Raw genomic sequence first — 24170 nt, 5'->3', positions numbered from 1 at the left:
CAGTTTGTACCGCCACAAATTCACGAAGAATGTCCAGATAGCGTGATGCAGTAATCGTTTCGGATCTGAAAAATGGACCAATGATTCCGTTGGAAGAAATGGCGGCCCAGACCAGTACTTTTTGAGGATGCAGGGACGATGGGACTGCAACATGGGGCTTTTCGGTTCCCCATATGCGCCAGTTCTGTTTATTGACGAAGCCGTCCAGGTAAAAATAAGCTTCGTCAGTAAACCAAATGCTGCCCACATGCATATCGCCGTCATCAATCCTGTGCTCTATATCGTTAGCGAATGTCTCTCGTGCAGCAATGGTAGCGGCGCTGAGGGGTTGCCGCGTTTGAATTTTGTATGGATAGACGATACGTGGACGTTGGCGTCATTTGGACCGCAGCTGCAACACGGCGAACGGAAACCCGAGGCCGCTGTTGGATCACCTGCTGCACTAGCTGCGCGTTGCCCTCTGTGGTTGCCGTACGCGGTCGCCCTACCTTTCCAGCACGTCCATCCGTCACGTTCCCAGTCCGTTGAAATTTTTCAAACAGATCCTTTATTGTATCGCTTTTCGGTCCTTTGGTTACATTAAACCTCCGTTGAAAACTTCGTCTTGTTGCAACAACACTGTGTTCTAGGCGGTGGAATTCCAACACCAGAAAAATCCTCTGTTCTAAGGAATAAACCATGTTGTCTACAGCACACTTGCACGTTGTGAACAGCACACGCTTACAGCAGAAAGACGACGTACAGAATGGCGCACCCACAGACTGCGTTGTCTTCTATATCTTTCACATCACTTGCAGCGCCATCTGTTGTTGAAAATTGTAACTACTGTAATTTCGAAAGTTTGTCCGCCTGAAAATGTACTGTTGTCCCAAGCATATTGCAACAAACGGTGTATTTCTATCGCTGCTCGTTTAGTTTTTATTGCCGTTTCAAATATACCGGTCATTTTTGAAACACCCTGTATATGTAGCCTTATGTATTAAGATTGGGTAATATGTCGATGGAGGTAACTTCATTTTAAATAAACAGTTTATTTTATAATTTAGTGAGAAAACGCGCACAAAGATATCGTCTTTATTATTTTACAAATATACCGCATGTCAAGATAGCTGGGCCCTAATCTACAATGACTGAGCGAAACCGTTATTGCGGACGTCAAAAGATATTGCTTCCTCCGCACATATGTGTGCAATCTATCATGCTATACCACTACGATTATTACTGTTATTTTGCTTAGTTAAATCCGCATGCGGCACTCCTGTTTGGGTTTTATGTGACTGCTCTGAATCGCTCCAGGCAAGTGCCAGGATGGTTCCTTTGAAAAGGAGCTTTCCGAGCTTCTGCTCCGTCTGTAATGACCTCGCTGTCGACGAGACGTTAACCTATAATCACCCTCCCCTCGTCTCCAAAGTTAGCTAGTATCTAAATTATGAAATAGATTATTTATTTCAGAAGAACGTCATGGCCTACGCAGGAAAATAACTCCCCTCAAGGAATACACAGCAGCTGTGAATCTATACATACAAAAGGGGATTTAATAATAGCTACACTGTCCTAACAGGGCATCGCACACTTCCAAAATAGTTAAGAAAGAGGAGAAAAATTTTCAGGTAATCTGAGGCAATTTCTCTCAATAACGAAATGAAGACGTTAGCTCAGCTTTTACTGCAGCAGTACTTTCCGAAAACTGCGACCTGCTGTAGATCGTTTGCATACGCTTTTTCTCGAGTTATATCCACTGTGAGACAGAAAAGGAAAAATTCGCAATGTTCAAATGTTCAAATGTGTGTGAAATCATATGGTGCTTAACTGCTAAGGTCATCAGTCCCTAATCTTACACACTACTTAACCTAAATTATCCTAAGGACAAACACACACACCCATGCCCGAGGGAGGACTCGAACCTCCGCCGAGACCAGCCGCACAGTCCATGACTGCACCGTCCAAGACCGCTCGGCTAACCCCGCGCGGCGAATTCGCAATGAAAGAGATGTATAATGTGAGGCTATATTTTATCTAATTTAAGTATAGGTGTTCTACATCTTCTTTTTCTTCTTCTTCTTCTTCTTCTTCTTCTTCTTATCTTCCTAGACTAAAGGAGCCTGTCATTCCATCTTTTCCCTGGAAAGCATACATTTCTTTTACGAGGTGCAGATTTACTTCTTACGGTTTTCAGAGTCTTCCGTTGATCCATCCTGTCTATGAACTCGTTCCATTCATGGTTTCTCTTGCGTACCCACTCATTAATGGTGTTAACTTTACACCTTTTTCTAACGCTCTCACTTCTCTCTATATATCTCAGTGCTATCCTTGTATTCCTTCACAGAATTTTCATTTCAATGGCTTCCAAAACCCTTCTAATTTTTCTTGTTTCAGATCATGTCTCACTTGTGTATGTTATAATTGGTGTCACGATTGTTTTTTGTACCCTTGCCTTCGCAACTTTTCCTATACGTCTGCTCTCCCAAATAATGTCTTTTAAGCACACTGTCACTGTTTTTCGTTTTGCTACTTGTTCTGTAACATCCTTTTCAACGTTTCGACTACTGGACAGTTCAGTAACGAGATATTTAAATGTCATTAGCTGTTGACCAACTTTTTACATCCACTTCCTGCTTGCAACTAATTGGTTCCACAGGTATGACCATACATTTGATTTTTTGAGTAGATGTGACCATATTTAGATATATGACTGTCATGTTAAACAAATGTAAACGTTGTACAGGTTTCTTCACTGTCTGCTAGCAGGACTATGTTGTCAGCATAACAAACGATTTTTATTTCTTGGCCCCCCCATTGTCTAACCACTACCAGCCAATACCTTCTTTATTACCTCATCCATGACTATACTAAAAATCAGCGGGCTCTAAGAATCACCTTGTCTAATACCGCTACTATCTGCTACACAACTAGTTAACCTGGAACTAATTTTCACCTGGATGCAGTTGTCGGACTAAATGTCTTCAATTGTTTTTGTCAAGTTTGAAAAAATCCCACGACTGTAAAGCAGGTTTACCACATCTGTTAACTGAACCCTATCGAAAGCCTTCTGTTGATCAATGAAACAAAGAAAAGCTGGCCTGTTGTATTCAGTGGACTTCTCTATAATCTGTCTATGAATGAATACTGAATCTGTGCGTGACCTACCGTATATAAAACCACAATGCCCCTCTGCAAAGGCTATAATGTTTTTTTTATTTTATTTTCTATTATTTTTCTTGTGAGTTTAAGAACTGAACTCATTAAATTCATCCCTCTGTATAGATGGTAAGTTGCTGAAAAGCGCCTCTGATTGATGTTTGTTCTGCTAGTTGACTTTCAGCTGAAGATTTATTTATTTTTATAGAAAAAGAAGGAAAAAAGGAAAAGAATAACTGATATTCGTAACGAGTCCAAAATTATTTCGTTAATAGAGTACAACGTATCTCGAGATTGCATATCCGAATTTGAGTTGGGTGATCGACTAGTGCAGGCGAAAACTACCTGAAGATAAGGATTACAACAAATAACAGTATTAATAAGGTAATTCGTGGCTTCTTACGGATGTTAATTCTATTTTATAGTCTCTTATCATCCAGTCACTGTAGGGTATCTGCTTTCGTCTGAAATTTGGAATAGTCTGCTGTAATTTATTTTGATAACAAATTTATGGCTGTGCTAGATGAAACTGACTATGCGGTATCAACTGTGGTGAGCTGTTCACCCATTTTTTGTAGTAAGGTTATATAAGACTGAAGACGCAGGAAGGAAGAATATGTTTTAACGTCCGGCTGAGATTTAGGGAGACTACTTAATACCGCAATCGTGATTGACAGAATGAAGTTTTGAACCAGCTCCTCTTGAATGCGGTTAGATTGTGCTACAAACTACAGCACCTCATATGACAATAATTCGGGCTAAAGATTTTGGCCATACTACATTCTGAGGCAGGAAGGTATTTGTGCAAGGGTCGTTTCTGGGATCGAAACAATATGAATACGTGAATGATCGAAGAGTTGCCGCTGTGCGGAGATACAGAGTATTCCGTTTGTCAGCCGCCACTGCATAAATTAGTCCCGTACCACTGCGTCGATTTTGAGGTTGATCCGTTGCTAACGGGCTAGTCTTCGTTTTCAGACTCGCTTACATTTAGTAACTGCAAGGGATGACATTTTCGGGTCGGCGCTGTGGGTGGAGGTCTGGTCCGGGACGGTAATGGCCAGCAATCATCCTGCTGTGGCGAGAAACCTCGCGTCACCCCACACGCCGCCGCTGCCAGACCGTCCTTATAATTTCCTACTCTGCCGCAAAAAAAGTGCCGTCCGCAACCGGAAATTGAGTTATTATAGATGGGTGTCAGATGGCGTTACAGCGCTCTAAGGGTTAACACGTAAAATATAGGGAATGCAGATACGATAACATCTTGCACTGTTGCAAGAACACAGCTGCGGCGAAACAATCTTCCGACCGCATGCTACTGGGACATTACACCTGCAGTACTGTTGGCTGCTTCGCGTCTGTGACTGGAGTGCTGGGACTACAGTCCGCAACTCGAACAAGACGAAATCTTGAGTCCAAAAGGCGCTTCACGAAATTTTATACAATTTCTTAGATTATTAAAAGACTTTTCCTAATTCATACCTCAGTTGTCATACATGCTGACGCATCAAAGATGGCGTTAAGTTAAAGAAATACTGGTTTCAATAATACTGAAATAAAGCACCATTTTTCGTAGTTCAATTCATGGAAGGTATTTCTTAGTCATAAATTCCGTATTTTCTCGTGCATAAAGACGTATTCTGAAGACATATTCGAGTATAGTCATACACTTAAGATTCTATTGCTGGGAGTATTGCAGTAACGTCGTTTTGCTGTTCAGGTTGAGGTTCTGATTGGGACAGTATGCCACCACCTTGTTTATCGTCAAGTGCGTGTCCTTACAGACGGGATGAGCGTGACTCTTCATGCAGTGTAATGATCTGTTTATTCTGTGAATGAGGAAACGAAGGGAAAGGTTGAAACCAAACAATGCCTCCCAGTGCGGTTGTCCCTCTAGAAAAAGAGATGAAATGGAAGAGAAAGAGAGAGAGAGAGAGAGAGAGAGTCCTAGTGTGGAGCGTATGAACTCAACGTCTACGTCCCTAAAATGTGAATCGCCATCTACAGTGCCTCATGCTTTGGGTTCATTGAATATTACATTTCAAATTTAACTCCGCACCTCCTTGCAGTCAAACCTTAGTTATGGAAACTTCTATCAGTGGCGTCCGGGACTAAGGCCACCACAAGAGTGTGTGTTAGTAACCGTGCCTACACAGAGGCGAATATGTGACTTACTTATATAAATTATGCCATGGGTGCAGATAAATTTTTATAGAATCACGTACGAAAACTTCGGTTTTCTTAATTTCTGCTAATTTATTCAGCTTTGAACCCTCCCGATTTTGTTTTACCCTGTTTTCTGACTTGAGTGAATGAATATCGAAAAATAAACAAAAGCATAGCAATGTCTCTTCTGTCACGACTTGAAACTAAATTTGACTTTTACTGTCAGTGAATGGCGACAAAAAAGAGATTACTGCATATGATATACTGGTAAAGCAACATCAATATATGGTATTGCTGAAAAAACCTGTGTAGCACTTTCATGTCGTCATTTCGATTAATCATACAATAAACTTATCAGCATTAAAAGGATGTCTTTTCCAAGTTAATGTTTAAGAGTCTATAACGTAATCTATCTTCGGCTAATGACGAAGAGGAAGTTGTTCACCGAAGCGTTTTTGCTGGACTCAAAGATGGGCAAGATACGACCGCTGTTAAAAACTGCGTTATTTGGGGTTTTTGCACAAAAGTAACTTCGAGCGTACTCCACGGTTACACTATACGACCATTACTGTTCATAAAGTACTTTAATGTCATAGTAGGTAATATCAGAAGCTCAATAATCTTCATCGCAGATGACGCTGTATATAGAAATGCCGCAACGCTAGAAAATTGTAGACACATGCAGGAAGACCTGTGGACGATCGACATTTCGAGCACAAATAGTAGGAATGGTTTTTTTATTGTATGATGACGCATTTACCAAACAATCAATGAAAGCAGTGACACTCACTAAATATTTAGGACTAAGCGAAGGCAGTGATTTGAAGTGGAACGACAATATGAAGCTAATCGTAGGGTAGATAGATTCATCGGAAGAATCACCGATCCACAAAAGAGTCACGAAACCATCGTTGGACTAGAACTTGAGGATTGGTCTGTAGCCTGGAGTAAGATGGGACTGTCAGTAGAAATACAGAGGCTACAAAGAAGAGCAGCCCGTTTTGCCTCATGTTTGTTGAGTAAGAGCTAGAGATGTTAATCCAACTCTAATGGCTTACGCTACAAGACAGGCGTCATGCATCTCGGTGCGGATTATTGTTAAAATTCCGAGGCGCGCACACTCCCATCCGCCCCCGTGCGGAGGGACCCGGGTTCGATTCCCGGTACTGTCAGGGATTTTTCCTTGGTGTGAGGACTGGACCGGGCTGCACTAAAGACGTCGGAACAAGGGACGAAGAAGCTAATTTCGACTTATATGCAGGTGGAATATCAAGCGTTACAGGACACAGTACTGTGGGTGTATGGTACGAGCTGGTTAACGTGACTGTGCGCTCTAGCGTTCTCTAGTGGCAATTGTTGGCTTTATTTGGCTCGCAAATCATACAGTTTGTTCACGAAAATGGACGTGAGTAGAATTCCTCTATTAAAACGCATATTTCCTCTGTTTACAGTATACTGGTCATCTTGTCTGTAGGATATTTAAATAAAAACTTCAATATCTGTGAACGTGTGATAAGACAAAAATGAAAGATACATGTTCACCCAGTTAATACATCAGAATATTAAAGATGATGAAGTCGAAAAATCTCACTCCTGACAGCGAGCGCACTTATATTTACGTAACATCAAATATTACAGAAATTATTTCTGTTAATTTCACAGGGAAATCCTACAATCTTCTGGAGGAGGAGCAAAGTTGGACGCTCACCCTCTAGAGATCCAGTCTCGGTTCCGTATAGTGCCGCCTCAACCAATTACGCTATGCTAGAACTCTGGTAATTCTTACTTTATATTACAGTCTTCTGAAGGCTTTAATCCCAGAAATTTAGTTATTTAACAAACCAAATCTTAACAAGAATGACACGTGTTCATGAATCTTCAATGAATCGCTGCTTTAAAATGCCTTTTACTCTCATAAAAAATGAGCTAAATGCGGAAATAATTATGAATTAAATATGATTATGAGTTTTATCGTCATTTGCTTCCTGGCGTAGGAAGCCTTTTTTCTTGCTACTGGTTATACTTTACGTGGCACGTTTCCGAAATATAGCAGAACTCATTTTGTGTTTCAAGTGACGAAATGGCTCCTCACGTTTAAACAGCAGGAAGTGGCGTCACAAAACTCGTAGAGCGCTACGTCAATGTCATGTAACGTGACCCGTGCGCCAACTACTTACGTGAAGAGCTACCTCATTCACAGGTAGCGGCTCCAATGTCGGAACATCGCCAACGGCCAGCAGTACGGTGTGCTGACCCCATTCCCATCCGTGCTGCATCCGATGATGAATTACTGAGGATGACATGGCGGTCGGTCGACTATCTCGTGGTCTTCAGGACCTGATCGTGGAGTTTTAGTTTTTTTCCGTATGTTGCTGTCAGTCTTAACAACGTTTTGCTTCCTGCTAGTTACGAGTGGTGGAAAGACCAAAAACGAAAAATGAGCGAGATTCGAGATGGAGAGATTCGAGCTCTTCGAGTCGTTCTTCTCACGAACCATTCGCGACTGGAAGAAGGAGGATAGTGTCAGAGATACAGGAAGTACCCTCCACTGCACACCATGAAGTAGCCTGCGGTGCACACATGTAGCGAATGGCTACTTCGTCGACTCGGTGCCGTCTTTCGTTCTCACGCCTTCCAGATGCTGGTGCTGCGTGCGGTCATCCATCTCGAGCTCCAGCGTGTCCTCTGCCGGTGGCGCCAACGTCAGCTGAGTCGGCACTCAGGGCGACCGGCGTGTTTCTTGTTGCATGCCGAAGGCGGACATCTTTGTGGCGGGGAACAGGTGAAGGCAGGACGGGCAGCCAGTCATTAGCGGTCATCCGTCTACGTCGGGCCGGGCGCTCTCTGGCGCGGACCACCGGCCGAAGCTTAATTGAATAACAGCGGTGTGTACATACGCAGCGCGCCATTGTTGACGCACTAATTCCGTTCTTATTAGGCGACGCGGTGGCCACGTCGCTGCCGATGTCAGCCCAGATACGACATAATTACACGGCGGACGCTGCCGGCGGCCGGCCGGCGACCCTCCCGAGATCCGCCGTGATAAATGCCCCGCTCTCCTGTGCTGTGTCTTTCAGGACTACACACTTCAGAAAACGCTATCGCTGGTTTGATTCTTCTTTCAGCAAATCAGTAAAGGCCACACGGTCCGTCTCGGCCTCAGTACAGCACCTGGTGAATCCGTTTCCTATTGTTCTACCATTCCCCCCATGAATCAACTGAATAGTTTTTACCTTCCATTGGGCCCGCAGCATAGTACACATCAGAATAAGACAAAATGATCCTGAACTCTCCAAAATCAGCTGCAATAAGGTAATATAAACATTTTTTTAAATATTTTACACGACATCCCTGTTTCGGCATATTGCCACTCTCAAGTAACCTGCGAAAATAACATTGGTAATATTGTATAAATGTAAATAGTGGCTCTTTTATGTTCACATTTTGCATTGGTACCTACGTCTAGTTGTAAGTGATGACCATATTGCATCGGAAGTAAATTTATTCCTTTAAGTCTTGGTAAGTACAACAATTTTTGCACTTACGAAACATAATTATGGTTTTGACAGATACTTTGGTCAATATTTTTGGTTCTTTATTACGACGGAGTTACTATGAACATTCTGAATGAAATGGAAATATATATTCACACAAGAAAATATCCACAGGAATTCCTAAATGAACACACAAATTTTAAACAAAAATACTATCTAGAAAACTTCATTGACACAGTAGAATACGAAAAGGGATAGTCAAATAGTAAAAAAAAAAAAAAACCATGCACAGCCAACAGATAAAATTTAAAGGAAAATAAGAAGAACGGTCCGTAACATCATCTCTGAAGAGGTGTATATACTTTTAAATATATAGCTTCGTAATAAAGAACTGTCAAAATACTTAACTGTCAAAATATTTTTGTCAAAAACGTATTTACGTTTCTTAGCTACAAAAAATATTACGTAGGCCCTATAGATAAGCATACGTAGATACTCCTACAAATGCCATTTTCGCAGGTCACTTGATAATGACAATAAGCCCAAACATGTCTGTCGTGTAATATATATATATATATATATATATATATATATATATATATATATATATATATATATATATATAAGGGGTGACAGAGCGGTTCTAGGCGCTACAGACTGGAAACGCGCGACCGCTACGGTCGCAGGTTCGAATCCTGCCTCGGGCATGGGTGTGTGTGATGTCCTTAGGTTAGTTAGGTTTAAGGAGTTTTAAGTTCTAGGGCACTGATGACCTCAGAAGTTAAGTCCCATAGTGCTCAGATCCACGTGGAGAGTATGTGCAGAGGCTATAAGACAGCGTTGTGCATCATAGTGTGGTGTATCTTTGCCATTGATTGACAAAGACATATTGACAGCAGAGACCATGGATATCGTAGGTTTAGTGGGGCCACCACAGCCAGTGGTAGCTACACCGTTTGACTGCAGGTCGCGGAAGTTGATCGCCTGGGGAACTAGAAAAACAGGCCACAGAGCGGGCAGAGGTCAGTTCTCTTCGTCCATGGAGATCATCACTAACTATGCTAAGCCATCGTTTTCTCAGTTCTCTCCAGTACGTTGCCGCTCCGTTCCCCGGACTCGCTCTGCTGCGCTGACTACAACGGGAGCTTGTCACCAGTACTCGACTAAACGTGACAGACGTGAAAAACTAATTTTCTGGATATCTCTGTTACCTTGTCTTACACCATGTGGGACATTCTGAACTACTCACCTATTACGAAGTGCCACTGACTACATCCAGAGATAAAACCCTCAACTTTTGGGATTTCAAACGTCGGTCCCTTTCACTTCTTTATTTTATAGAGAGCCCTAACATTTTTACAGGTACAAGGATCTGGCGATTTCATGTCTGATATCCTGTAAATACTTTAGCTGTGAAAGATACTGCTGTAATATTCCAGAAATTTATAATTTTACAAAGCAGTTTTCTGCTGTTACGTCATCATCAGATGCAAAGACAAACATTCCTTAAACATTTAAAATCTAAGTATAACAATACTAAATTCACAGAGGACTTTGGGGGTAACACCATAAATTAATTAGGTCTAACCGTAGATATCAATGATCTCATTCATACTTTTCATATTTGCAGGAAGCACACCACCATAACGTTTTTATTTTATCTTATTTTATTTATTTTTTGTCGTCAGTCTTCTGGCTGGTTTCATGCGGCCCGCACCGTTAAGCCTGCCAGTACCCGACAACCCAGTCATCCTACACATGCAGTGCAGTTTTCCCGCAACGGGAGAAATATAGCTTAGGAAGTTCACCGCATACATAACAAAGGTGTGTAGGGAAGGAATTAAGATGTAACACAAAACCGCATTGTCTCCCAAAAACTTAATCGTGGATTAATTTAAACTACGCAAGCTGTAACCTTTGAGTTTCCGTTTAACAATCCGATATGAATCATTTCTGGAGTGAGGAAAGAAAATTATGCCTTAAAATACGTTCTTTGTATATCAATCGTTCCACTTACCTATCAAAATCTGTTAACCTTGATGAATCCCTGAAGCCCTTAGCAAAAGGATTGCTGTCTATTTTCAGCTTCGTTATCTGAAAAGAAAGAATAATAATATAAAGCACTGGTTAATGTCAGTTGAAGCACAACAGTTTACTTAAAATTAATGAGAACTGTTTAGTTAGTAACTGCAGTTTTATTTTATCCCAAATTGATTAAATTTCCAGTTCGTATTACTGTTGGGTGATTCAACTCTTTTTCTGTTACTGACAGGTGAGTGGTGGAATAATACACACATAAAAAAATGGATTACCCCAGTTCCCAGAACTCCTGAAGATAGACGTTGACTGTGGATACTGTATCACAAACATAGTCCCTTTGACTGTTCAGAGATGTCACAAAACTGCGACAAAATTGCGCAATAGGCTGCATGATGCACAACTTCACTCCCGACGCCCTTGTCGAGGTCTGTCTTTGCAACCACGACACCATGCAGAGCAGTACAGATGAGCCCAACAACATGCCGAATGGAGCGCTCAAGACTGGCATCACGTTCTCTTCATCGATGAGTCGCATATGCCTGTAACCAGACAATCGTCGGAGACGTGTTTGGAGGCAACCCGGTCAGGCTGAACACCTTAGACACACCGTGTAGCGAGTGAAGCTAGGTGGAGGTTCCCTGTTGTTTTGGGGTGACATTATGTGGGGCCGACGTACGCCACTGGAGGTCATTGAAGGCGACATAATGGCTGTACGATACGTGAATGCCATCCTCCGACTCATAGTGCAGCCATATCGGCAGCATATTCGGGAGGCATTCGTCTTCATGGACGACAATTCGCGCCCCCATCGTGCCCATCTTGTGAGTGACTTCTTTCAGGATAACGACATCGCTCGACTAGAGAGGCCAGCATGTTCTCCAGGCATCAACCCTATCGAACATGTCTGGGATGGATCGAAAAGGACTGTTTATGGCCGAAGTAACCTACCAACCACTTTACGCCGAATCGCCATTGAGGAATAGGACAATCTGGACCAACAGTGCCTTGATGAACTTGTGGATAGTATGCTACGACGACAACAGATATGCATAATGCAAGAGGACGTGCTACTGGGTATTAGAGGTACCGGTGTGTACAACAATCTGGACCACCACCCCTGAATGTCTCGCTGTATGGTGGTACAACATGCAATGTGTGGTTTTCATGAGCAATAAAAAGGGCGAAAATGATGTTTATTCTTGTATTGGCATTGGTGAAACGTTACGAGTTGTAGAGCTCTTTTAAATTGGTTTAACGTGGCAAACAATTAAAAAAGTATAAGAAATGTATTCGCAATTGCGAATGTGAACAACCATCAGCTGTGCAATGAAGTAACGACAGTGAAAATTTGTGCCGGACCGGGTCTCGACCCCGGATTTCCCGACTGTCGCGAGCGGTCGCTTTAAAATTAGCCTCTCCTAGCACAACTTGCGGCCAGACACAGGCTCCCATATGTCATCACCATGTGTCTATAGGGTGTACGTCCATTATTTTTAATCCCGTATATCTATATTAAATAAAGGCCCATTGGTACCGACCGGCCACCGTGTCGTCCTTAAACCACAGGGGTCACTGGATGCGGATATGGAGGGGTATGAGGTCAGCATACCACTATCCCGGCCGTATGTCAGTTTGCGAGACTGGAGCCGCTACTTCTCAACCAAGTAGCTCCTCAGTTTGCCTCACAAGGGCTGAGTGCACCCTGATTGCCAACAGCGCTCAGCTCACCTGATAGTCACCCATCCCAGTACTAGCACAGCCCGACAGCGCTTAACTTCGGTGATCCAACGAGAACCGGTGTTAATACAGTGGCAAGGCCGTTGACTTAGTCCCGCACAGGGGAGACATTTTACTTGAAAGTCACTTGTCCGATGTCGGCGGATAAACACGATACTGCAGTGCATGTGCTGTTGTCGGAGATGCATGCATATACAAAGGGATATTCGATCGTACTTCAGAGCTAAACAGGCACTGCAATGTCGTAAACAACAAATGTCGAAGGTACTTACCAGCTGGTTCTGGTAGGCGGTGACGGCGGTGAACACGGACTCGGGGAAGATGTAGGTGCGGTACTGCTCGCTCTCCAGATCGGTAATGGGCCCGCCGTGCTCCCGCCACTTGACCAGGTGGATGCGCGGCTGGTAGCGGTGCATCGAGTTCAGCACGATCTGAAACACAAGCCGCAGAGCCCGTCAGCTGTCTGCCTGCTACTGGTATGACTACAACAATTTTCATTTATTAATTGGTAGGAGTTTCTACACTGTGTATATTTTCATTTCAGCGTGTTCGGTAACTTCATTGGCTAATCCTACACAATGAACTTTTACGTCTTCACTATCTCTCAGGAAACAAGTAATTAAGGTGAATTACACAAAGGTTACAAACAACAACTGTGTTCCATTAGTGAATTCCATTAGTAAACAGTGACAGAGTTTGAGTCAGAGCTTGTTAAGTGAAAATATTAAAAATGAAGAATAAAATATCTTCAGGAATGCGGGTTTTCTCCTACGTTCTAGTGCACCTGATGTATGAAAATACTGATGTATGATTCTGTTAGATGATTACTATCGAAATAACTTCAAACTGTTTTTTACTAAAAGAAGTTATTATGAATTCACGGGATTCACAGTGGATGAAGACTGTTAAAGCCGCTTTAGCTGTTATGAAGTCCTTTATTGGGAACACTGCCGGTTTCGCATCGTTACAGGTGCATTTTCAGGTGTTGCACTCTTAAGTAAAACGTAATATTTTTAGAATAGGACTTTCTGAAAGAGGAAAAAAATATAAAAATTCTTAAAAGTATTTGTCAGACGTGCATTAAACGAAAAATGGTGAAATTTTTTTTTAAAACCATTACTCACTTGATTAACCCTCATGCAGTCGGGAAGCTATTATGTCCAACACTTCAGTAGCAAATCGAAAATGTTGATCCATTATGGGCTGTTGTCAGTAGTAAAATTGGTATTAAGCCAGCAGGTGAATGTCAAACGGAACACGTGAGGTTATAAGAGATAGTGTAAAAAAAATAATTACATTCTTTAAAATTACTGCTGAAGCGTGCAAAAACCTCTAACCATATCCGAGGTATACAGTGTCTTTGGGTTCTACGAAAGCAAATAATAGCAACCTGACAAACAATACTGATCACTCACCATTACGAAAATTTGGAAAAAGCGACTGTTTCTTACACCAATGCTACGGACTGCTAATCAGTGGTGTTGAACTACAAGCTTATATTGCAGAACATTTAACCTGAGTTTGCTACTTTTATGCTGGCTGAAACCTGCTGCGGCAATACTGTACACATGTAAGAATTATCTCTATCCACTGATTTCTGAAAGCAGTACTGCGCGGAACACATCTAATTATTGATTATTCTTCACGAGTTACTTTGTCAGTACATATCCATTAATGGAATGTACTCGCCAGACTAATTTACGGCTGCTCTATCGATTAGACACATAAAATTTGAGCTTCAGGACTAATTCTCTTGTATTGAGAACCAAGTAATGTTGTCCGTTGGCGCTGGTAGTCGCAGGATACACTCTCTTTATTAGATTACGCCACCCACATATTCCACAAACAAAACTGAAAACGTCCGGAAGCACACAAGAACAATGGCTTATGGACCTTTAGGAGAGATATTTTCTATAATCATATAATTTAACACCACGCTGAACGTGAACATCTCTGCAAATGCTATGTGGAAATGAGTTTATTTATAGTTCATAGGGTCATGATAGTGCGAGAATCACGTATAACAACTGTGTTTTAGCTGAAAACTTGAGGCAGCACACTGCAGTCGGTTGAATTACTGATGTATGTAAGTGTAAAATGACGTGTAAATAGAATCATCATATAACTGTTACTTCACGGCATATTTTATTCCTCTCTATAATGTTCATATGATGGCAGGAAGAACTACTGTGGCAATGCAAAGCTGAAAGCAAGTCAGCAATGAGAGACTAATGTACAAGGTAAAAGTTTACATAATTTGTCAAGACGTGTTCAAATTAAATGACAGCACGGATGATGAATGAATAAGAAAGCAGCAGGTAAGTCTAGAGTGTGTAACTCAAAGAATTCTGGAGAGGGAAGAAATGATACCTGGAAGCTGACATCGATAGTCGAAAATGATAATCAAGAGTAATGGCTAGAAAGTATTGATGTATAGGAGATTACAGAGATGATTGTGGATAGACCAGCAGCGTTGGGGACTCTGAAGTCTTACTACCCGAAAAAACACACACACAGAGCGAGAGAGAGAGAGAGAGAGAGAGAGAGAGAGAGATGCGTTCCGTGTGATACCCACCACAGCGCTTCCATAGGGCTGGTGGCTTTTCCAGTGTCTCCTGCCCTGTTCATACTTCATCGCTCCGAGACAACAGCGGTAAACTCTTCCTATAGTGAACGTGCAGTAGATACGTGTACATGCAACAATCTACCGGAAGAAAATTGTAACTGGGATGAATCAGGCAATTGCATTTTAAATGGGAAATTTAAGTGACTATTATGATGTGATTCGTCCTTACAAATTTATTTTATAATGAAAGACTTCGAAGGATTTAGTCAGGAAAGGCTTTTCTCTCCACAGACGTTTCCCTCAACTTGAGAAATTATTAACTTATATGCTACTTGCTCTGACATGAAATACCAAACTGATGAATCATCAAAAATCGTGGCATGTGTAAGACCTATTACAAACAGTTGAGAAAAAACGATGCTACTAACTTATTCATTGGTGGTCATTCATCAGGAATTGTGCATCCATGGGTACAGAGAGGATTTGCAAGCTTTTACCAGTTATGCTTAAGAAATAATATTGTACAAAAAATATCCAGAAAGGTATTAGCTATGTCTGATTAATTCATTACATAGAACCGAGTCTTTATCATAAAGCAAGTCTAAGCACTTTCATACGTAACTGTCATTGAGACAAATTACAGCTATGTTTGTACTCTCCAAAATATTCATCAATAAAGCTTATAGAATGTTTCCATGATGATAATAAACACTTTTAGGATGATGAATAAAGGCAAGTATATTACCTTGAGACAACGAATCTTATTAAGCCGAAAGCTACGGCGCGATGTACTGTGGGCTAATTCTGCCAGAGGAATGTAATAACCTACAAATTGTTCTTTGTACTACGTAATAAACCGGTAAATTACGCACATATCATCAAACACAGGGCATGCTAGTATGACAAACATGTAGGCATATATCGTGAGAAGTTGGGACAGAAAACTTTATCAACTGACGGTAGCTATTCCACTTACTCTCTGTGCACGTATGTGGTTTCAGCTAGGCCTCATTAACATTTAAGCATTAGTTATTACCTCTTTCGAGAGAGTAATTTCCTATTAACGACATTTTTCTCTGGGTGGAAATCACAGTTCAAACCGTAGTACAGTAACAAACACTATAAAATTTAATTAATTACCTCACATAATCAGATACAGAGGTTCTACAAATACTGATTGCGCCAGTACTTCACATTCCGTTTAAATTTCATAGTTTCGTCATGCTGATGCCAGTTCCGGAAAACTTCGCATGCTGGGCTGCCTACATAGCGAAGGTAAGGGTCGTTCCAAGTAAACATTCCGGCCAACCTGCAAGTGGATTCATTACATCAGCCTCTACCTTGGTTGATACTACGCTGGTGTGAAGTCGGCATAGTAAACAAACAATTTCCAATCCGTTAAGAGACGATAACAATATATACGTATACCGGAAATATAAACACTTTGCAGAAAAAATTTCTATGTAGATAAATTGGTATTATATGGTCGATACATCGACACTACCGATACATTTCCGCGACATATCGGGCTTTCGTAACTCTACTTTCCAAATGCTTTTACTAGCTGTTGGATTCCTTTCATGTTAAATTTCTTAAATCTGTTGACATTTACGGCATAAATTCCTCTTCTAAATTTACTGTGGCGTTTCTGACTATCTGGGAGGAGACTGAGTAGTGGAACGTGTTACTTTTACACATAAACAAGAACGATCTGTCACACTACTACACTTTAAAACACAGTTTATATGTAATTCATGTCACACAGTCTCATACGGAACCTACATCCGCTTTCTTTTATATACTGTATATGATAAGATACTGTCATCCCCCTTCCCTTCTGTGTAAGAGGATGAATGAGCAAATGTATTACTAGTTGCATGCTTGAGGGTAGCAGACAAGGCTGTCTGCTAGAGAACAGTAGGACCAACGTCGGAACAGGTAGCTACGCTTTCTAAAAGCAAAGAGGTTTCTATCCTTAGTATGGTCCTGTCCGTCCGTTGTCATGTTGGTATAGGAAGCTGCCCCTCTGGCCACTTCCGTTTGTATTTGTGAGCCACCCCTCAGGAAGGGACCAGTCAGTCTGTCCGTGGCGAGCGTCTGAAGTGGTAAGATCTCCGGCTAAGCGCGTGTCTGCTAAGTCCGTAGGACAATGGATTTCTTAAGTTCAGCCTAACTGAAAATTTAATCACCTTTATTTCAGGTTTAGCTCTAAAATATCTAATGTTATCTTAAATTGCAGCGCAGAGTAATTATCGTGTGAAGTTCAGATTATTTTCCGGTAGTTGCTTCGTCACTACTTTGTGAGTAAAGTGGAACCACGTGTTGATCAGTAACTCTAACTAAGATCATCAATCTTAAATGCGAATGTGCGTGAGATTATAACGTCTCGTCTTGACAATATTTTTCAATATAGCAACTTTTCTTTATGTTCAACCCACGTGGGGTGTAATTTGCGAGACCAGTACCACGTGCTTATATAACTGTTCGACCCATCAGGTTAATAGTAAGACGATAGTAACCAGTTCAAGGTTTTTCTCTAGTAAATTGCGTTTCGATGTAATTTATTTTAATTATCAAAATTATTGTGGAGTTACACTCTTTGTGTAAACAAGTTGACCACGTGAAGCATGTGGTGAAAGCATCAACGTAGCCCTCAGCTATTCTTGTCGGGAACATTTCACAGAGAGTTAGTATGAATTTAGTATACCAGTGTGTGGTAATTACATGACGGACAGGATTGTGCTACGAACGTAATTTCTTTGGGTGAAAATTGAATCGGTTGGTTGTGGTTAATTTCCTCTTGCATATGTTTCAACGTTCTTCGTGTGTTATTTTATGAATGCAGTGTTGTATGCAGTCTCCCAATCTTGGCTCCATATTTGATGTGTTCCGTAAGATTACAATCTCACATTTCCACAATCCTAAATAAGGCACCAGCTTAGTTATGAATCGAGTTTAATATGCTGAAATTTCAATGATCAATCTTAAAATAAATTTCCAAATATAAACTGATTTCTTTCTTTTTATTTAAATTCTCTTTATATATATATATATTACCGGTTGTTGTATGACTATTAAAAGATTATAATTAATGTTAGTCTGTTTGGGAATTTGGCAAACCTAGACTAGATACCTGGTGAAACAGTTGCGCAGTAATGCACGGTTAACTTCCCCAGACAGCTCACAGCTTTTAAACCGCTTTTATTGTCCATCAGTACCGCTTTCATAGAAAAATAAAGCAACAACCTTACAATGTAAGTAATCAGTCATTCACATATCCCGTCAAATGCTCTTGTCGTCGTCGTCGTCGTCATCGTTGTTATCTTAATCCTGAACGCTGGTTTGATGCGGATCTCCACGCTAGTCTGTCTCTTACAAGTCTCTTCATCTTTAGATAACTTCTGCAGCCTATATGCGTCTGATATTGCTAATTGTATTCAAGCTTTAGTTTCCCTCTACAAACTTTTTCCTCACACTTTTCTCCATTATCAAATTAAGTCTCAGGATCCGACGTATCACCTCTTTTAGGCAAGTTCTGTGACGTATTTTGTATTAACATAAATTTAGTGTAATTAAACGCCTCCAGAAACTTAATTTAAAACCAATGAAAATATTATATCTATTTTTTCCCAAAAATTTTAAAAACTTCTTGATACAGTCCGTCTACGGTTCAAATGGCTCTGAGCACTATGGGACTCAACTGCTGAGGTCATTAGTCCCCTAGAACTTAGAACTAGTTAAACCTAACTAACCTAAGGACATCACACACATCCATGCCCGAGGCAGGATTCGAACCTGCGACCGTAGCGGTCTCGCGGTTCCAGACTGCAGCGCCAGAACCGCGCGGCCACTTCGGCCGGCACAGTCCGTCTACAAATCAATTATTAAAAACTGTTATGAAACAAATTTACATAATGAGTATCCTGTTTCGAACTTAACATTTTTTTGAAAGACAAGAATGACACCATTCTGGTCCATTGAAAATACAATGAATCGAAAATATCGATACTTTTCATGTGATAATTTGCCAAGTGTGACATCTTGAGATTTGCCGCTAACTTGTTCTATCTACACATTATCGTTAACACCACTCACAGATTAGGTCTTATGCTTGTTCCGACTCTCCGACTGCAGCCTGAATGGCAGTACATGCAGCGATCTATGATCGCGGGACATGTAAACAGCACTATACTAAATGATACTGCAGTCCCTGTGTTCTTCAGAGGTAGTTCTGAACAACACAGGCGCTGGAATATCGCATTTATCCGTCGACACCGGGCAAGCGACTTTGAATTGAAATGTCTTCCCTGTACGAGTGCAGGCTATAGGCACATGGTAGACGATGTACGGAAATTTGGGTCTGCCCGGTAGTCGTACTCGGATAGGCTAATGGTAAGGCGACCGCTCGCGATGAGTGGGAAATCCGGCGTCGAATCGTGGTCCAGCAGAAATCTTCTTTGTCGGCATTCCATTATAAAGCTGGTGGCTATCCATATTCCCAACTGCGCATACCTTTCATGTATGTGAACAACATGTCGCCAATCCCTCTAGCCGTTATTACCAGTTCATCAATCTTGATGATGCTTCGCTATTCAAGCAGCTCCGCATTTGACCTCATGAGGGTAGGCGGAGCCTACACACCCGTCCCCACCTCAGAAAAATCTGAGATCGAGAATCGATCCCAGGTCATTTAGCTATGGAGGCGGCGGATATATCTATACTGGAGGAAATTTTGAAATTTTGTAATTTCTAAGCCCGATTATCTCCAGCTATACTGGTTAATATGGGTCACATAGTGACGCTGGCCGCGGTGTGACGGAAGGAGTGCCTGCAAGCCGCTAGCGTCGGCGCTGCTGCTGCTGCTGCTGCTGCTGGAGTCTGGAGTGTGGCTGGAGCAGCGCGCGACGCCCCGCGGGGCGCTGGCCATTCCTCAGAGGCTTATCCCGGGCCACCCACCTCCCACCAAGCCGGCAGCGGCTCCCGGAACTCCCACGGCGCAGACCGCGGCCGCCCAGCTACACACGCACATAAACACACACACACACACACACACACACACACACACACACACATACGTACACGTACCATCTGTAACGGCCCAGCGCTCTCCACTCTCCCTGCTGATCCAACTATCTCCTTGTCGAGCGGTGACCACAACAAGACGATGACACTCGGTCGAGCGCGATACACTTATAGCGTGAAATGACGTTTGTCTCCGTCGTTTATCGGTGGCATAGCGTTAATAAATTGCACCTGAACTGAAATGATGTGACAGTACCTGTCACAATCTTCATTTATTCACTGATAATATGGCACCTACTTAGTCAAAGATATATTTTAAGTAGTAGTATGCTAGTGGCTCTGAGCACTATGGGACTTAACATCTATGGTCATCAGTCCCCTAGATCTTAGAACTACTTAAACCTAACTAACCTAAGGACATCACACAACACCCAGTCATCACGAGGCAGAGAAAATCCCTGACCCCGCCGGGAATCGAACCCGGGAACCCGGGCTTGGGAAGCGAGAACGCTACCGCACGACCACGAGCTGCGGACAGTATGCTAGTGAACACAGCCTCTGTGCTTTCCATATGCGACGTCACGTAGAGAACGTACGAAGAACTCAGGAGCGTAAATGATGCACCTAGAATGCCATGGGGATAAAATGCACTGTACTTGATTAATATCTTACTTTTAATACAAGAGCTCATTCTTAGTGCGACTTCACTTGATTCCAGCTTTCATTTTTAAAACTATGAAATGTTCATTAGCTGCATTTGAGTACAAGGCGTGAGTAACATCAAGAAATGAGATTATATTTTCATCACCACCACCACCGTCGTCATCATCATCATCATCATCATCATCATCATCATCATCATAATCTTCGCAGCCGCCGCCGTCGTCGTCATAAGCCATTTGACATCCTCCAGACTTGACAGTCGTGCATGCTCCATTTTAATGTAGCTTGTGACGTATCTAACCACGTATTTCTGTCTTCCCAAGTCAGTAAAGTTGTTCACACTGGAAGACAGAGGTACAAAATAATTATTCATATCACAAGCTACACCACAACGGAGTATTCCAAGATTTTCATTAATTATTGCAACTGTGTACGGCACAGTTCAGTATATCTTCTATGGGTTAGGGAGGATGAGATTGTGACTAACATCAGTTATCAAAATTAAAATAAGTGCAAGGTGCATTGCACGGTGGATGGTGCATGGCGCATTGTACTTACTACACATAAATATTTTTCCTTTTTTTTTAAATTTGTTCTTTTGTCAAATTTTCAACTACAACAAAATATGTTCTAGTAGTGAAACTGAGTTTGTATGATATAAAATGTAAAATCACACGATGTACGACTTGATATATAATAACAGGCATCAGATCTTTACTTGAGAAATAAATAAATTGCATGGTGCAGTTCCTCACATATGTACAGAGTGAATCAGAACTCTAGCAACAGACTTTCAGAGGTGTTAGTATGCCCCCAAAACCCGCCCTTCCCCTCCAAATGCCGGCCGCTGTGATCGAGCGATTATAGGCGCTTCAGTCCGGAACAACGCGGCTGCGATGGTCGCAGGTTCGAATTCTGCGTCGGGCATAGATGTGTATGATGTCCTTACGTTTTAGGTTTAAGTAGTTCTAAGTTCTAGGGAACTGATGACCTCAGATGTTAAGTCCCATAGTGCTCAGAGCCATTTGAGCGATGCCATCAGCGAATCGTATCAGTGATTCCTTTCACCTTGAATTTTAATTCCACTCCTGAGTCTTTGTTTTATTTCCATAATTGCTTCTTCGATGTACAGATTCAACAGCTTGGTCGAAAGACTACATCCCTGTCTTACACCTTTTTTAATACGAGCACTCCGTTCTTGGTCGTGCACTCTAATTATTCACTCTTGCTCTTGCACATATAACCCGTCTCTCCCTATAGCCTACCCCTATTTTGCTCAGAATTTCGAACATCTTGTACCATTTTACAATGTTGGATGCTTTATCCAGGTCGACAAATAATATGAACCTGTCTTGGTTTTTTCTTTAGTCTTGCTTCCATTATCAATCGCAACGTCAGAATTCCTTCTCTGGTGCTCTTACCTTTCCTAAGGCCAAACTGGTCGTCATCTAACTCATTCTCAATTTTATTTTCCATACTTCTTTATATTACTTTTGTAAGTAGCTTTGATGCACGAGCTGTTGAGCTAATGGTGCGATAATTCTCGCACTTGCAGTCTTCGAAACTGTGTGGATGGTATTTTTTCGAAAGTCAGACGGTATGTCGGCAGACTCATACATTCTACCCACCAACGTGAATAGTTGTTTTGTTACCACTTCCCCTAATGATTTGCTCCTAACCGGTCGGAAATTGCAGACTGACCTGCAAGCCACTGTCTCCCCTCTGTCCTGTGTTAGGACACGACAGCGCTTACTGCGTGTGTGTGTGTGTGTGTGTGTGTGTGTTTGCTGGGAGGAGCGCGGAGGTGTATTTTGTCGGAATGCATTTGGGCAAGAGCACGGCAGCGATGCCTTAAACGGGGAGTTATCTGACAAGACGAGTAGGTCCTATGAGGCACGGTGTGTGCCCGCGGACGCGGCCGTCCACACATCAGCGGCGACGACTCGTGGAATGCGAGAGCGGCCGCGGCCCGGCTGGGCCCAGCGTACGCCGGAATGCGGCGGCGGCTGCGGCTGCGGATGCGGCTGGCCGCGGCGCGAGAGATACCATCGTAAAGCTCGCACCCTGGCGACGAGACGCCAGGAATCCCATTACGGGGCCTCGCACATATGTTCCTTGTCAGGGCGCCCGAACCTCTCTTGTCGCGGGCCGCCGTGTTACGTTCCACGCGCGTGGAGCGCACCCAGCCCCCCTCCTCCTTCCGCTCGTACCAGTTTCCTCCGTCACCTCCAGTCCAGTCCATCCCAGCACGAGTCCGTGTTTCCTGACTTCTAGAAGTACTTCGACACAACTCCGCATTGCCGCCTAATGAACAAAAGACGTGCGCACGGAATATCAGACCAGGAGCGTGACTGGTCTGAAGAGTTCCTAGCCAACAGAGCACAGCACGCTTTTCTCAGCAGAAAAAACCTCTTCAGACGTAAAAGTAAATTCGAGCGTACCCCAAGAGAGTGTTATAGGTCCATTAGTTTTCACAATAGGTATAAATCATCTAGTAGTTAACGTCTGAAGTTTCACGAGGCGGATAACGCTGTCGTATACACAGGAATGGCGACGCTACGAAATGCAGGAACGCCTACAGAGGATCGATGCTCCGAGCACGGACTGCCAACTGACCCTCAACAAAAACAAATGTAGCCTATTGCTCATAAATAGGCAGAAAGGTCCATTATTGTATGATCACGCGATTGCAGAACAAGCACTGGAAGAAGTCACATGTGTTAAATAAGGGGTACGTAGTGATTTAAAGTGGAACGTCCATTTAAGACTATCGCAGGTAAGGCAGATTCCACACACATTGATTGGAAGAATGCACAGGAAACGTAATTCACACAAAAATGATGCAGCTCAAAAATCCTTCATTCGGTCAATCCTCGATACCTTTATCTTGGAAGTCTTCCATCTGGTCCGTGCTTGCATAGAAAAAACAACAATATGGCAATTGTGAATCCGCAATGATGCAAAACATTTTTTGTTACATATTTACTTATTTATTCCCAAGACTAATTTCAGCGACAAATTTCGCCATCATCGTTAGGTTCTTTAAATCTTATTCATCGTACGTTACAACATGGCTTTAAGAATTGTTGTCGCTGTTTGCGTCATATTTTCAGTGCTTTTCCTGTTGCCGTTTTCCTCGGCATACATTATGTCATCCGGTAGTTCGTTGGGCGGCTTGCAGCCAATTCTGCACACACACACACAAAAAAAACAACAGCAAGATGACGTAATGTCTTGCATCATAAACGAAGTGCAGGCCGGTGTGGCCGAGTGGTTCTAGGCACTTCAGTCTGGAACCGCGCGACCGCTACAGTCGCAAGTTCAAATTCTGCCTGGGGCATGGG

The 24170-nt window shown here is 42.4% G+C and overlaps 1 protein-coding gene across 1 annotated transcript in view; it reads right to left on the bottom strand.

Annotated features, from left to right (window-relative positions):
* Positions 1-24170, bottom strand: part of LOC126235342 (T-box protein H15-like) — a 424161-nt gene that overhangs the window by 49346 nt on the left and 350645 nt on the right. Inside the window, exons 4-5 of the mRNA XM_049944064.1 lie at positions 12848-13006; positions 10816-10892 (exon numbers count right to left, since the gene is read on the bottom strand). Of these exons, the coding sequence (XP_049800021.1) occupies positions 10816-10892; positions 12848-13006 (236 nt within the window). The remainder of the gene's footprint in view (positions 1-10815; positions 10893-12847; positions 13007-24170) is intronic.

Source organism: Schistocerca nitens, chromosome 2 (genome assembly GCF_023898315.1).
Source record: "Schistocerca nitens isolate TAMUIC-IGC-003100 chromosome 2, iqSchNite1.1, whole genome shotgun sequence".
Taxonomy (NCBI): domain Eukaryota; kingdom Metazoa; phylum Arthropoda; class Insecta; order Orthoptera; family Acrididae; genus Schistocerca; species Schistocerca nitens.
This window is presented reverse-complemented; position numbering and strand designations above follow the sequence as displayed.